The sequence below is a fragment of the Diadema antillarum genome, unplaced genomic scaffold, assembly GCF_040938485.1.
Source record: "Diadema antillarum isolate AM-2024a unplaced genomic scaffold, OU_Dant_1.0 scf00000124, whole genome shotgun sequence".
Taxonomy (NCBI): Eukaryota; Metazoa; Echinodermata; class Echinoidea; order Diadematoida; family Diadematidae; genus Diadema; species Diadema antillarum.
In genome coordinates, this window is record NW_027271013.1 from 235,798 (window position 1) to 252,839 (window position 17,042).

The 17,042-nt window shown below is 38.5% G+C and overlaps 1 protein-coding gene across 4 annotated transcripts in view; it reads left to right on the forward strand.

The window, feature by feature from the left end:
- LOC139720239 (uncharacterized) overlaps nucleotides 1-17,042 on the forward strand; it is a 298,627-nt gene that overhangs the window by 231,645 nt on the left and 49,940 nt on the right. For all 4 annotated transcript variants that reach the window (XM_071631603.1, XM_071631606.1, XM_071631604.1 and 1 more), the window contains exons 7-9: nucleotides 10,165-10,297; nucleotides 11,599-11,835; nucleotides 12,414-12,631. In XM_071631603.1, the coding sequence (XP_071487704.1) occupies nucleotides 10,165-10,297; nucleotides 11,599-11,835; nucleotides 12,414-12,631 (588 nt within the window). The remainder of the gene's footprint in view (nucleotides 1-10,164; nucleotides 10,298-11,598; nucleotides 11,836-12,413; nucleotides 12,632-17,042) is intronic.

The following is a 17,042-nucleotide window of genomic DNA, read 5'->3' on the forward strand; positions in this document are numbered from 1 at the left end:
AATCATGAAAGTTTAAGACTTCAAGCTAATCTTTAAGATTAGGAATGTTCTGTGTTTATTAAGATTAGGAACTTCCTGAACAACTTCCTGTGAACGACTAATTAGAGAGTGATATTTCATTGAACTCAAACAAAGGCTGGAATTCACAAAGATAGTTTAGATTCAATCTATTGATTATGCAAATTACAATTGCATACATGTGCATTACACGTCATATGAACAAAGAGATGCATACTTCGAGTGCATCCTGATACACACATGCATATGCAAGGAATTGTTATTTAGTGTTTGTTGTACATCGTGGGCTGAATGTAAGTCATTAACCTGTTGAGGACGGACTAATTTCGCTACAGCACTCATTTCACATAGACACCTGCCCAAGTATACTCAGGACTCGTCCTCAACGGGTTAATTTGATTTAAACTATTCTAAAATGTGAATACACTGGCTGCTGAGTCTTACGTATAAATGGAGGATGAAAAGGAAAGAGCCTGATGTAATGGGCATGAGGCTCAGAGAATAACTTTTCTTTGGTTTTATTCTATGTAATTTGTCACTGATATCACATGTAGCTGTCAGAAGCATATTACTCGACCATTATACTCAGAATTTTACATTTATTTGCCTGTCATGTCTAAGAATGAAGCATTTTCTATCTTTGAAGATTCCTTATGATTCAATTTTTGGCCCTTTGGGTGTAAAATCTGTGAGACATTCTGCACAAGAGCCTTCATACAGAGTTGATCAGCACAGGTGGCGTGTTTTGCCTCTGCCAGGAAGTTTAATTGGCACAGCATGAATCAATGAAAGTCCAATTCCACACCACGACAAATTGATTTTAACTATAGATAAAGTATTTAAATATCAGACAAAGAGAGTGATAAAGTTTCATTAAAATCAGATATGAAATAAGAAAGCTATGGAAGTTTTAAAGTTTCCGAATGTTTTCATGGAATACACACAGTGGGAGAAAGAAATAGTTAAGTGTTCATTTGTTTTTTGGGGATGTACTGAACAAAAATTGATACCTTGAATGTATCTGTGGCATTGTTTTTGGTCACAGAAGCACTGCATTACAATTGTCTTGTGAATGCCAGCATACCAATCCCTTGCACAACGTGATTTTAGAATCCTGCAGATATTTGAGAAACCAAAGGCAGAGGCTCTGATAATCATAAAAAAGATCAACAAGTCTATACTACCCCAGCAAGATCAAACTAAAGGAATTGTGCTGCCCAGCCAAACCGACGCCAGTTTCTGCCTAGATTTGACAGTGTTTGGAAGAGATTTGATATTGGAAAGAAATTTTGCTATGGTTTTGACTGGAGCACTGGTTTGCCCCTTTATTTGTGCAACGATTTCTTGAGTTACACACATCATTGAGACCACTTTCTCTTCTGCATGTCGAGAGGCAGACGGAAAGGAACACTTTAATGAAATTTTGCTGCATTTCTGGACTTTGCAACGTGGTGATATTTAGGATGATTCAATTTATGGAGTCCCTCATTTTGTCATTGTTGCTTTGTTTTGTGATCGTTCTATTTCTTAGTGATCCGCCCCTTATCAAAATTCACACATGTTATTTGTTAACCTGTTGCAAAGTGGACCAAAGGATTTTACAAATTGAGGAATTCAAACTTGGAGTGATCTGGACGTTGCATTTAATTTGTGAAAGTGAAATGCGAGTCCTCTCTTGTGCTGATGGTATCAGTGTCAGCTTTCGCATGTTTTCCCAGATTGTTTGTGCCAAAATACAGACATTTTCTCATATTTGTCCCCTTCCCATGAGAAATATTAATAAATTCTTTTTTTTTACCTCTCATTGGCATGAAATACGAAGAAATGTTTTTGTGTCATATTCACTAGCCTACTGGGATAAGTTTCTAGGAAAGTTAAGAATAAACCTAAACATTCTAAGTACAGATAGTGTAAGCATCTTGCCAGTGTTTTGGATATACCGTATTATTGTTTTAGTTACTAGTCAGTTTATGATCTGAGGAATAACAAAATGTGAAGACCGAAGAATCGTTAGCTGCATGGCACTTTTAAAGCTTCCACGTATGAGAACCCCCCCCCCAAAAAAAAAAAAAACAATAACAAAAACAAAAACTCTTTACTATCCTTATAAGATATTGAATCTAAATCTCAGTTACTTGTTGTTTCAAGATTTGTTCTTGAATAACAAGATTTTGCAGATGTTGATAAGATGTAATACACCATGATTGTCTTGAAGGGGAAACAGATATTGACCAGAATCTGTTGATCCTTACACATATTAGGATCTTTAAATTGTGGTAGGGTTTGGTCAATTTGAAACAAAGGGTCTATGATGAACATTGAATAAATTCATCATTAAAGAAACCTGCACCTTGACAGAATAAGTTGTCTGGAACTGAAATAATTACTCCCTTCCCCCAGTAATCACTTTGCAAACAAACTTGTATAACTTGCACATAAATTATTTTGTAATCACCTTAAAAAGGACAACTTCCTCCCTTAAGGGATATAGATCACTTGAAAGGAAACACTTCAACAAAATGAAAAATTACAACATAGATGATTTTTTTTTCTCAGTCCAATGGTCACGGAAATACCATTCGGAGAAGTTTTGTGTCATTGTGATGTAGCTGGTACTCTAGATGAGAGTGAAAAATATTTAGCAACTCAGAATTTCCAGGATAAGATTAAAGGTATATTTAGTGACTGGAAATCTTCTGAATTAGGTTAGGAAGATACTTAGTGGCCAGGGGTCTTCATGATAAGATAAGATAGACACTTAGTGTCAGAGAATTTTCAAGATGAGATTAAATGATACTTAGTAGGTGGAGAATGAGAGCAATGGATGAAAAATGAATTTGCTCTTTGGAGCTCTGACATCAAGTCAGATATAGTAGATATTTGCCACATTTACAGATTTATGCTTATCACTTATTTGTGATGGTGAAGATCTATGGGCAGTACAGCACTGTGATGCCAAGATTACTATCTTTGGCTAGGGCATATATTTTGCTTGTACTTGATGCCAATTTCTGGCTGAGGTCATTTTGGATTTCTCTTTATTTTGTTTTTCTTTATAAGTTGTTTTTGTTGATAAATTGTATGCTATTGTTAGCTTTATATGAGGTTTGTGTAGTGGCAGGTCAGGGGTAGGTCCGTGCATGAGCATAGCAGGATTGCCTAAGGGAGGCTTCCACTGCTAGGAATGAAATTTATTTATCCAAGAGAATGTCAGAGTCTTTCTCCTCCGAAAAAAGTTTATTACCAGCTTGAAAGGAGCCGACAGACCCATATCCATTACAGCAGTGTCTCTTCATTTCCTCATTTTGAGGGGCTGGAGCCAGTGAACTTTGTAGAGTTTTTACGAAGTTCTAAGAGACAAATCTGTGACCATTTTGTTTTTAACATGACGGATGGTTTCGAGGGAAGTTTTTATGTTGGTGTCGAGATCAGGTATTAAAGAAACAGAAAGGGAAAGATTTTATTTAATGAGGAGCTGTTCTTTGTGTAGGGCAGAGGGCAGCAAATATTATGAAGCACAGGTTCAAAGGGATGATATACACTGTAAGCACTGAGACTAAAGATTATCTTTTCTGTGTAATCAAAGGGTCAAGACCCTTATGACTATTTGAAGAGCAGGAATTGTTTTGTCATTTGTATTATTTGCTGTAGGTATTCTTTTACCTTAAAATTTCTACATGCCATGACTGTGTGACATTTATTTGTAACTTTCATGCTTTTATAGGGAACTTCTTGTTTATAACATGCTTTCTTTTTGTAGAAGTCTACTCATTCATAATTCATTTTCATTTGTGCATACGATGTCAGTCAATCTGCGATCAGTTATAAGATTATTTGAATTAGATGTGAAAATGAATCATCATCGATCAATGAAATATTTCAATGAAATACCAGGAAGTATGGCAAGAAATGTATCAAAGCTTTGATGCTGAAATGACAATGGTTATGGTGAAGATGGTGATGGTGATGATGATGATGCTGATAATGATGATGACGATGATGGTGATGGTGATGGTGATGGTGATGATGATGATGATGATGGTGATGGTGGTGGTGATGGTGATGGTGATGATGATGATGATGATGATGGTGGTGGTGATGATGATGGTGATGGTGATGGTGATGGTGATGATGATGATGGTGATGATGATGATGATGATGATGGTGGTGGTGATGGTGATGGTGATGGTGATGGTGATGGTGATGGTGATGGTGGTGGTGATGATGATGATGATAAAGATAACCTCAGCTGCAGCAGCACAATTCTTTAATGGTTCATTGCGGTTGTGTTCAATCTTATTTTGGATGATGTTTGCCCAGAGTATGCTGTAGCACAATATTGGAAAGAATGCTCCACCAATATCATACCACTTTTGATTTCCTAAGTTAGCTATGGATAACCTTCAGAGGCAATAGAGTTGTCTGATATGGGAGGACTGTAATAAAGTAGAGTTCAGTGTTTCACAATCATGGATAGACAGAAGATGAAAAAGAAAGAGATGGAAGAAGAGAAATAGGAGAGAAGGATGAATAAAGCAAGCAGTGTTGATGGCTGTAGGAAGAAGTAGTGAGACATTGCCCAAACATGGAAAATAAGTCAGATGATAAGTTTACAATAAACTCAGTTAGTCAGTTCAGACACTTCCACAAATCATATACAACCTTTGGTCAAAGAGTATCAACCATGCAAGGAAATATTTTACTGAACACATTGCAAGGCTAAAACAATAATTAATAGGACAAAAGGGAATATTCTTCATGGTCTGTATGTGAAAATCTGCCCTTTTAGAAAGTGATGCATGCTACATTTGTGATATCTATGAACTTGATAATTGCTACTGATGCCTTCGATGAGTGTATATGTATGATACCAACTTTTGAAAGGTGGAGAGTGCAGACATGACACAATTAAGTATTAATGGGATTAATGATTCCCTTCTGAGCCAGATGTCAGAGATAAAGGCATCAGTACGATTGCATCAAGGCAAATATACATTTGATATTGCGTGATGTGGATGACGATAGAAAATGAACTGTCAATTGTACGCTTAATGGAGGGGAGATAACAACAGACCTGGAGGGAAAATTCACCACCTTAAAGAATGCAATGACCTTCTTAATGGGCAAGACGCCTCATTTGCATAGATACCCTCATTCCCTGGCCATAGATAAGCCCAAGATGACTGTCCAGGGCTATTAGTCTTTACTCCATCCTCAATTTAGATCTGGATGATTTCCGCTGCAGACCATCCGTGTCTAATGAAAGGGTGTCTTGCGTAAGCTATTTCTCTTATTGTTATTGTGTTTCTACACTGAACTTTTGTGGAAGAGACTGCAAACTTTTCATAGTCTCCTCTTTCCATGTTGATAGTAAGTTGATGCCATGCGTGAGCGTAAAGTAGAGATGATTACTGTGATAGCATATCAAAATGGATGATTGGTCATGAAGCCAAAGTTTAGAACAAGTACTTCTGGAGGAAATAAGATGCATTTGGACAATTATGATGTGATCTAGAGAAGAGAAGAAAAGCAATTTTGAAAGATGAAATAAACAGCTCAATATTGTTGCTGTCTTTTTTCAATATGGCTGCAACTTCACTGATTAGTTTCATAGTGAGGATCTAATACACTGATAGTCATCTCAATCTGAAATGTCTGCAGCTGGTGTGCATTCATTTTTTGCATAGACTGTTGCCAATTTTTTGGTATATGTATTCAATTTAAGTCAAGAGCAGTCTTCATTTCACCCCTCGTTCAGAATTATTGCATTGTGAGCAGACAGAGTGGGCATTGAAATTGCAGGTATAGGTCTGTATCTAGGGTAATGTTACAAAATCACAACCTATCACTGAGAGGATCTATTCCCATGGGAAGCACAGCTCTACAAGTTTAGAGAGGGAGGCGTTATTAGAGACATTTAGACTTATTCCTTTGAAACGTTATGCTGGCTAACGTAAAAGTGCAACTCAATATCATACCTAATACTGACCTTTTCACTAAACATTAAATAGACACTAAATGCCACAAATATTTGGAATAATTTCTAGATGCCTAATGTGATGGTTGATCAGATGAAATAGAAACTGAGAGTGTATATCGCTTGAGAGGGAAAGAGAGGACGGAAGAGAGAGAGAGAGAAAGCAAAAAGGATGGTCTATATTTCATGTGAATTTAGTGCAATAGCGAGAAGCTGTCTGAAAAGTACAGTAACCACCTTTCTTTCCTGCCGTATATGCGCATTCATTGTCTACCTAGAGCCAAGTTGTGAAGCAGCAAAACTGGGGTACTGGTGCTTTCCTATTGCGTCTTTTCCATCTAAACTGGTGGCTGAAATATCAGCGATGGGTTGTTGTTTTGTTCTTTCTTTAATATCTCTAGATTAACGGGTGTGCCTAATGTGTGATTAGTCAATATACTTTTAAAAAGTCCAAGTCGTATGAGGCGGACGTGGAAGTGAGAGAGTTTTTGTTATTTTTGTTTGATTAAATTGAGACATGTTATATTCATCCTCCTCAAGTGTCTGAAAAAAAGAAAAAAAAAGGGGTTGAAGTGTGAAACAATTTTCATATTGAGATCACCTCAAACCGTTACCAAGGGGACGCAGGTGTGTGATAGACATGGGAATGTTTAAAATTTCAGATGTTGTGGGTGAAGTTAGCAAAGAAAAAATTACCTGCACTTTACGTCACAGGCAAAGAGTTATTGCTCTATGCTGTTGTACACTTTATACCTGTATGTACTGATTTAAGATATACTTTATGTTTCAGTTCCAGGAAAGACCAGTGCCTTCATGGTATGATTTGCCAACCAGTGAGATAGTCTTGACATGAGAATAATAAAAATTCTATGTGATATATATACAGAAATAACGATATCGTGAAGAAGTATCTTGCAGATGGTATTCTGTGAAATCTGTTTCTTTTGCTCTTTCTTGCATACTGTACTTCTCCATCTTTCTTCTTGTTTTTTTTTTTGTTTGTTTGTTTCACTCTATCATTTACTTATTCTCTTTTTCTGCTCTCCATCATTGAGTACACGCCCGTGGCTCAGAAACTGGATTGCAGTCAACAGGCACATCCGTTGCCATGGTGAAAAGTGTCTTCAATGATGCCCTCAATTACCAGCATCCATGCACTCCTCTGCCTGGCAGCCTTTTGAAATAAAGTCAAAATGACTGGCCCACGCTGGCACGGCCTTGCAACAATTTCTGACAAAGGGCTCGCTTTCAGAATAGTCTAATAAGGCTGAATGCAGAGTGGTCTAATTGAGTGTCCTTTAGCTAGTCGAATGAAGAAGACCTTTTTTTTTCTCTATCTCTTATTTGAACATCTTAGCATTCCACATTGCCAATCAGCATAGCAATTTAAACACAGCATTCTGTTGATGATGTGTTCTCATTTTATTGCAATGTTTGCGGGTTATATTTGTTTCTTTAAGGGTAGGCCTACCAAAGATCAAGTGGTGGTTTGGCCAGAAAGATGATGCCCTGTCTCCCTGATTGGGCATCAGTTTTTAAGATCTTAACTAGTTCTCCCAGCTTGACAGTAAGACCGCTGTAGAAATGTCCAAGCAGAATTAAAGTGACTGTGCGTTGCATTGGAGATAAGAAACTGTTCATATTTCTGAGCTCTCACTACGAAAAAAGTTTAAAGAAACTAAAAGCAAAAGATTTTTTTTTCAGAAGTAATTATTGTTATTTAAATGTTGATAAAAGTGGATCAGAAGTGCCTTGTAGTATCAAACCCCCTGAAGGCCTGTTGATGTATTCCATTCTTCTTCTTCTTCTTTTTAAGCAATGGGAATGTTTGCAGGTGGAAGTTTTCGTTGGTTTTTTATTCTTTTTCTGCTGCAATGCCAAAAGTCAAAGAATGAAGGAAGAGAAATTTTCAGAACCTTAACTTACCTTTTGTCTAGTCAATCTTATGTGTCATTAACTGTACTTTGCAGAGAGGAAATCTATCGTAAGAGCTTTGAAAAGTCGTCTGTATTCCATCATTGCAGTTGATGCTGATGTTGTCGTGGCAACATATTGCCAAAATGTTTCTCCGAGTTAGTGGTCATTAATCTTGCAAAAGTGTCTGCTCATTTACGAGTCGCGCCGGGGTGAACTTCTGTTAACACCATCATCCACCTCCCACAAGACAAGCTCTGAGGGGTATATGTTTCCATGGTGACAGAGTATTATATCTGCATCCTGTACAGCTCGCCTTTTTTCCCCCTTTGACAAGTGCAAATGATGTACTTGGTGGCTAGAGTGAATGTGGTCCACAGCTTAGGACAGAGCCAGTGGAGTATTGATGGCAGTAATCTTCCTCATGGTTTACAGATCTTTGGCTGTTAGTAACCTCTCTCATTGAGCTCCCCCTGGTATGTCGGTGAGATTATGTCTCAGTTCCTGAGTAGCAACCAGAGAATATTATGTCAATCCCTTCCCCCTAGCAGTCTTTTTTGTTCTTTTGCAGTAGCTAGTGATATATGGTTGAAGCCTTTGTATTATGGAGGAGCCCTTGGCCTTTAAAGGAACCATGTAATGCAAATGCATGTTTTCTTGCAGTGTCTTCTGTTGGTCACGTTGGAAACATGCAAACATGTGAGTTATGCTTGGTCTGGGGGAAGGTGCACTCTGGTATCTTTTTAAAATCATATTTAGCACTTTAGCAGTGATTGACAGATGAGGTCACTGGCAGAATTTTGGTCTGGAAAGTTTTGTGTTCATATCTAAGTAATCTCAAGAAGAATGAAAGAGCATTGTAAAATATATGGAACATATTCAAATATCTGTTTCACTATGTAAGTGATGTTGAGGGTATCACAAATCAACCCAAGTCAACATGCATTTGCACTGCACAGGTCCTTTAAGGGCTCTTCCATGAAAAGAACAAATTTTTAAAAGAATGCCCTCAAGTTGACTGTGTATGATTCTTTCCTGTGGTTGTGTATCATAAATGTATGTTTGTTTTTTCTTACACACATAATTTTACGGAAGAAGCAAAGTGCAGTGAGTGTGAAAGGATGAAGAAGTTCAAATGTAGATGGGGGAAAGCTGCTTTTTTTTGTGGTTACAATCAGGCAAACATCCACTTTTCATGTGGCCAGATTATGAAGAATTGGTATCAGTTTCAAGGGTTTGTCCCTTTATTGTATCTGTGTGTGTGTGTGGGGGGGGGGGGGGGGGGGGTTGGATGGTGAAAAAAAGTTAAAGTTTTCACACAAGTATCAATAAGAAAGAGTGTGTACATTCCACCCATCATCCATTAACTCTATTGGCTTGTAGTCAATAAGTTGGTTAAAGAATCTGTGCTAACCTCATGTGAGTAAACTCTGCTATTCTAGTCAACCATGCAAATTGAAAGGATGATGGTATATGAAAGCATCAGTTATGAGAGGGGACAAAAAGAGGTGAACACTCCTCATATGACCAAAGTCAGCTGATGGTTTTGGCGCCACGTGTAATCAACTCGCATAAATCTCATCAATTGAACATTTATTGATATGTGTTTTGACATTCGTCAAGAACACAGGATACTGATCGTGTTGAAGATTGTGTTGCTAGGATGGATAGAAATCTACTCGATTAAGTTCTGTTGGCTCAGAAAATTGCTCAAGGAATATTGAAGAGTGAGTGAACTTTAATGGAACAAACATATTAATCACATTAATAAAAAGGAAAATCTTAATCTGACTTTTATTTGTAGCTCTCCAGATGGATCAAGCATGTGCGCATTTTGTTTAAATCAAGACTGACAGAAAATCATTAAATGTGGAAAAAAAAATCTGTGCTAGAGCATTTGAAGAGATAGAAATTATTGCTTGCCACTCATGTATCAATATCCTTTGAAGCAATTTACTTTTAATATGGCAAATTCTGATACCGACGTCATTCTGTCATTTTGAGGTCATACAATGATTGCTGTGTTGTGTCAAACTGCCACTATGTCCATCTTATATCACTCATAGATTTAATCTGTTTGAAAATATGTTTGTTATTTCATTCCATTTCAAACAGAATGCTTTTATCTTGCAAGGAAAATTCATGTCAGAGAGAAGCTGAGGATTTGTGTATATTCAATCTTGCATCCAGCTAGAAATCGAGGTAACTTTACAAACTTCATGATTGTTTTGTTCTGGTTTTTTTTTTTTCTCCAGGTTTTTGATTGGACGAGAGAAGGACAGTGAGAACAGTGAGGTCGCTGCACTAATCCAGCATTCGCTCAAGCGTGACCAAGGAGTCCCAGCGCCTTCACACCCTGCTCCTCCTCCTCCCGTTCCTAAACATCTGGTGAGTCTGTCTTTTTTTACTCTCCATCTCGCATCAAGTTTCCTCTTTGCCGTCTAATCATGTTTCACCTCAAAATTATTTTCATCCTTTAAATATATTTTTCTAATAAATTTCTACCTCAAACCTTCAGTTTTCCATAATACCAGCTCCCTTGTAATCATCGTATCTGCCACAAACCTCGTCTTCTATTTCTTCTTCTTCATTTTTTCTTCTCTTTTATCTTCCTCTTTCCCCTTTTCTTATTCTTCTTATTGCAATATGGTTGCTACTTCTACTACTACCTTATCCATTGTCCTTATCTTATATTTTCTTGTTTTAAAAATGATGTTTTTGTTGTTAGCCAATCAATGCAGGCCTGCAGCACACAAAGGAAAGGCAAAGCAATTTGTTGATTTCATTTCATATGTAAAAATCAAGCCAGTTGAAATGTTGATGTGGGCTATTTGTCATCTTGTTGGCATCTGTAAAATGAGGTATATATGTGGATTAAAAAAAAAAATACCTAGGAATTTGAGCTGTGAATTTGGAAAGGAAAAATGATTTTACAGCTAATTTGAGGTTGCAGTAGGGTATGTTGTATGTTTATTCGCTGTAATAAACAAGACACTTGTGCAATTTACAAAGTCGATTTGAATTTGAACTTCCCACACGAAAGGTAGAAAGTGAATTCTCAACATTCATTCCTAGTATCTTATTTATCCTCGAACTGAGTGGAGAACGAAGACATCAACGGGTTTGTACATACATGTGTACGTAACATAAAACCAGTCGCTCCTGTAAAGGAGTCACATGTACAAGTAGTCTTAAGGGACATTCCAGGCGATTTTCATAATTTTACATCATGTATAGTACATAAATCAATAGCTCCATGTATAGATTTGTGGAATTTATTGTGGTTCTTGAGCAGAGAAACAATACTTTGAAAAACCGTAAACGAATTACACTGAACAAGGATGATGACATAGGAGGTTCACATATTCCAGAAATGATAGCAGTGTAATTCCATTACAATACCGCTTGCTTGCGAGTTCACCTGTGTATAATCTATGCATGCCTTCTTATTTTGTTCTGCTTCCAAGAGCCCCAAGTCATGCATTCTAATGGGGAACCTGCCATGTCATCATCCTTGTTCATTGCAATTTGTTATGAATTTTGAAAATATTCTTATTTTTCATCCCAATTATCATAAATACTGAAACTCTGTCCTCAGTATAACTAATTTATAGTGGTTCAAATGTAAAAATATGAAAATCATCCGGAGGTCTCCTTTAAATCAAGCCTTCTTTCTGTCTACATTGCAGCCTTCGCCGGAGGAGGACACCCCCTCGGTAGAGATGCCGGCCGAGTCTCCGACAGACAGCCAGCTGATACAGGGCACCTACGACCTGGATGAGACCCTGAGCAGCGGGGGCGGCAGCTCGGTGGTGTCCCCCTCCGAGGCCACCGCCGAAGACTACGCCAACCTGCGAATTCAGCTCAAGGAGACGCAGTACAAGCTGGCCATTGCCGAGGCGGAGATACCTAACCTCAAGATACAGGTCAATATTTCTCTCGTTTTGACCCTCACGGCTCTGTTAACCTATTTGTATGCCCTTGTATTTAGCTGTATCTTGGAAACTGTTTCATTGGCATTGAATTAAATATGCCCCCACAAAAAAAAACAGAAACAACAACAAAAAAACAAACAAACAAACAAACAAAACAAAACAAAACACAAACAAAAATCAAAATCAAAACAAAACAAAACAAACCGTGGCTGAAATGTGAGTGAAACAAACTATATAGTTGCACATAAAATTGTACACTTGTAAATGCCAGTATGGTATTTATTTATAAGCCCACAGCTTCTTCAAATTTCTGAGTGCACCCTTTTCTATATTTCTTCATGTTCATTGCCTCTTAAAACAGATATTTGTATTCTAGTATAATTCAACCAGTTGAATGAGAGCAGGTATAAATTGATGAATAAATGATGTGCTGACAACTTTAGAAAAGTTAAAATCTTTTTTCTCCATGCCTTCCTCGCACTCACCCCCATCTTGCCCCCATCTTGCCCCCTTTTTGCACCCCTCCCTCCACCACCACCACCACCGTCACCACCACACCCCTTTAACAGGCTCTCCAAGCTCAGGGATGGGAGGCGGAGGAGAAACGCCTCAAGAATCACATCGATTCGCAGGACAGACGCATCGCCACGCTAGAGGGCGCCCTAGAAAAGATGCAGGCGGACATCGACTCACTGAAGAACGCCGTCAACGCCAAGGAGGACCAGAACATGGCGCTGGAGAAAAAATATCACAAAGCCAAGAAACTGATTAAAGACTTGCAGGCCAGGTGAGTAATTGCAGAGAAAAGTAGAAACCGTGCTCTCATTAATAAGCAGATGCAAGCACATATACACAGACAGGCTCATACGTATACACACACGGACATACAGACCTACACACAAACACAGACACCCACACACACATAAGTTCCTTTTTCTGCAGACATTTTTTTTTTTAACATGAGACTTTCCCATGATGAATGTATAGTGAGTAATGTTTGTTGAGACCCTAAGGCTAGAAATTTACATCGCCTCCAATACTTTTTTATTGATACAAATGTATGTTTTGATGGATCATGCATAATCACAACACATGTAAGTGTAATTTCATACAAACAGTCACCTCCCACACTTTATAAGTACATTTCTTTAAATAGATATTGAAAGAACAATCAACAAAGTAGATTTGGAAGTCTCCTCCACAGAATGTGCACGAAACAGAAGTGGCCATTTTGCCTTCAAAGTAGCCTGTTTAATGTCAAAGCGAAAGAGCATTTGCATATTTTGTGATGGATATCTGTGATCCTTTGATTACCGTAGTTTGCATATCTCGGTCAAGACCCCAGTGGTGCTGAACTCAGTGTAAACACCAGATAAGGGTTTGTGAAGTATCGTCCTTGGGTACGGACTTTCAAAGGTTAGCATGAGGAGTGAATATCATTAGTGTGTGACTGAGATAAATGCCTTCTTTTTTTGACATTTTGCCAAAGAGAAGGCAAACCCTGCAATAACTGTTGCCTCGTGGGATACCTATCACCCAGTCACACCAAGGATGTTGCCAATTTGGCTAGTGGCGATTAATTTGCGAGTTTTCGCTGTGATAACTTGGGCACAACATGGGACTACATGTATAAACAACCCTACAATATTTCAGATATATACACTTTGATTCAGCTTGATTTTCTGAACAGCTTGTAACTAAGAAGATAGAATTTGCGGGGAAAACTCTTGCATTCCGTAAAATCATGGCATGCCATTCTTTCACAGACTGCAAAAGACATTACTTCTTTGGTTTTTTTTCTTCTTCCAGAAGCAAAGAACTTTTCATGATAATTTGTGCAATAAAGAGAATTTTCAGGTGAGGCCTTAGATATGGTTGATCCATGTCGGTTAGAAGACTACATGACATGCAGCAAATGCTCTTTAAGATGAAAAGAGTTTCCAGATAGATTTGTGGTGCAGTGATTTAAAATGTGGAACATGAAAAGGAAGCAAAAAAGAAATTGAGGGAAGGCTATGCCAAAAGTAAGAGATGACTTTACAGTGTGACCATCAATGTTTAAACTCTGAAAATTTTGGTACATTGAGAGGAATATGGAAATGGAAAAAAAAAGAAATGGTTGTGGATATCCACAGAGCTCATGAAGATGAGTATGAGGATGAAGATGAGAAGATAGAACAGATGAAAAGAAGAAAGCGGAGGAGAGAGAAAGGATGGAGGAAAGACTGAAGACAGGTGGGCGTGGGGGTGTGGAAGACATGATTAAGATGGAGCGATGGTGGGAGGGGGGACAGTGGGCTTGTGGAGGACTTTCTCGGGAGGCAAGGATGTTCAAGATGATGCAAGGGAGAGATGAACTCAGCACACCATCGCCGTGGAAACGGTAGCATCGATAATTGCATGCGCCCATGGCTGACACATGCTTGGCTTCAGATTTGACGCATGTCGCGGCGCCCTCTAGGGCATCGTGTGGCGTGGTGAGGGTCCTCGGCGCGGCCGGCCGTGGCGGGCAGTCTGTTTGCCAACGTCGCCAGAGAGGGGGTGATAAATGTTTGCCCAGATTAAGTCACGTGTGGACCGGAGAAAGGCTTCTAGGGGGGCAGAAATGGGAGAACAGTTCAGTTGGAAACATAACAGGGAACAGTAGGAGACCAAGTGGTGGGGATGGAGCAAGAAACAGAAAAGAAATACAGTATTTGAAGATGAGATATATCATTTGAAGAGTGAGCACCTACACGTGTACCAGTACTGTAGAGAAATTTAAGCACATACATGTATGATGGCAAAAGAAAGATATTTTGTTCTCTGAGATATTAACAGACAAGGTGATAGTCTCAAAATGATGGGATATGACTGGTGTAACCATGAATATATGATAGCTATGGATGATGTCCTTCCAGCAACTGTTTAACTGCATAATGTTGTGTTTTAAAGAAAGAAGAGAGAGAGAAAAATGGGGCCCTAAACAATAAATAATCTGTCCCAGACAATACTGACATATGTACATGTAAGACAAACATAATAAATCTTAAAAGTATCAAGCAAGAATATTAGATATATATAATGATGTCTCCACGAGGGAGCTCATAACAGTTTAACTCATAACTTTTTAACTTTATACCTGTAAATTGGCTGGATTTCTTGTAAGAAATATCATCAACACACACAGTCAAGAGGTACAACCAAGGGTGACTTGGTAATCCCATTGTCAGTGATTTATCGCATGATGAATGCTGTATTTGCATGAAGAAATCACATTAAGCTCAAAGAACATTGCAAAGAACAGTTAAAGGATTCAATTTTTGTACACAAAAAAAAATGAAGAAAGAAAGAAAGTTTGCACTTCAAGGTTCTGAGGCAGTGTACAGTTAGAGGGAAGACAGAATGGGGAATGGGGTAAGAAGGAGAAAATGAGATGGTGAAGAACGCAAAAGGGTGAGCGCGTACGAGAGTGATGCAATTCCGGGCACTCGAGGCGGGGACAGGGGGCTTCTTGGAGGGCCCTCGATGGGCGCACGATGTCAAGAAGTCACAGCCATGGACCGATGCCGGAACGAGAGTAAATGTTTGGCGAGCTGAAGGGGCCGGCGTCACTGACTCCTGTCTGCGTGTGGGTGTCGGCCCGGCCCTGGGGGCTAGGGTGTGGACGTGGGGGCAGGGGTGTTGACGTGGGGTAAGGGTTGAGTGGGGTAAGGGTTGAGTGGGAAACGGGGCAGTGGTCAAGTTGACTTGACTCCGGAGGACAGTGAAAAAGTGTCGCTTAAAGGAATGACATGCAACAGGTTTTATCTTTACCGCATTTGTGTCATGTAGCAATTAGAATACCACAAAAACTCTCTTTCTATACTGAACATATCAAGGCAATTACCCCCCCCCCCCCTTAAATGCTGGCTAGTGGTAAGGTCAAAGGAAAGATTGGGGTTAGGTTTGGGTAAGGGTTAGGATTAGGTTTAGGATTAGGGTCAGGGGAAGGGTCTGGGATAATTGTCGAGGGGGTAATTGCCATAGACTTGTACTTGAAAAAATGGACAGTGAGAAAAAAAAAATTAGATTTTCTTGAGCCTTTTAGGCACTATCTTTTAGAGCTCACTTGATTAGTATCACTTTCATTGCTGTGATGTTTTCCTAAAAGAAGCACAAGCAATAGGTGGTGAGGACTATGAAAGCAAGTCTTAAAAATTTGATAAATGTCTGTGATAGATTAAAAAGTTTGTCATGTGAATGACACTCCTTACAAATTTTTGTTAAACCAAATGATAAGAATTTTTTGTGGAAAAAAGACCCTTTATGAAACTTACCCCACTGAAACTTATTTTCCCATCCCTTACAGAATGGAACTCTACAGTAACTTTAAGTAAATAGTTTTTGTGCCACTTGAATATTAGTAAAACAGCTGATTTTGCATCCCATGGGATATCTTTATTGCAATTTATACAAAAATACAATAACAAGACTGAATATATGAATATCAAAGAAATGTTAGAATTCCCCTATCCAGGATGATGAGTTTAAGCACGGTGTCCTCAATGTGTACCCAGTTACAGCAGAATCGCAATGAAACTTTTATTATCAAAACTGTAGTCAAGCACAAGAAATTAGTCTGGCATGGTCTTCCGAACAGTTCCCATAGGATACCACATCAGACGCATCCCCGACTTGCAAATGACTTCAACTCTTCTAATATTTGTCTCACTGTGCACAAATATTCACTCATCTGTCATGTCTGTTTCATTATCTGCCTTAAAAATGAAAAGAAACAGAAAAAAAACACAATCTCCCAGGATTTGTTTTTCTCCTTCCGTCTTTCAATTCAGTTTAATGCTGCTTGTTTCCCCGCAAGGGAAATCAAAACAAAATGAACATCCTGCCGCGTGCTAAATGAGAACAAAACTAACACATAATTCATGGAAGATTGTACTCAGTCAAGTCTCTCTATTTTGTCCCAAAAAGAATTACTGTGGATCAGCAATCAGTACAAATGTCATATGAGTTCCAGTATCTGTATTAGTTATTTAAGTAGTAAGTTCTATCATTAATTAGTTAATCCAGGATAATCATCGCTGTATTAAAATCCTGAACACATTATTCTACACAGGGCTCTATTTTTGTCAGAGATTACGATTTAAATGCAAAAACACCTGTTACACTCATTTCACTTCACCCTTAACTTCATACTGCAAGGAACTCTGCCCATTAAG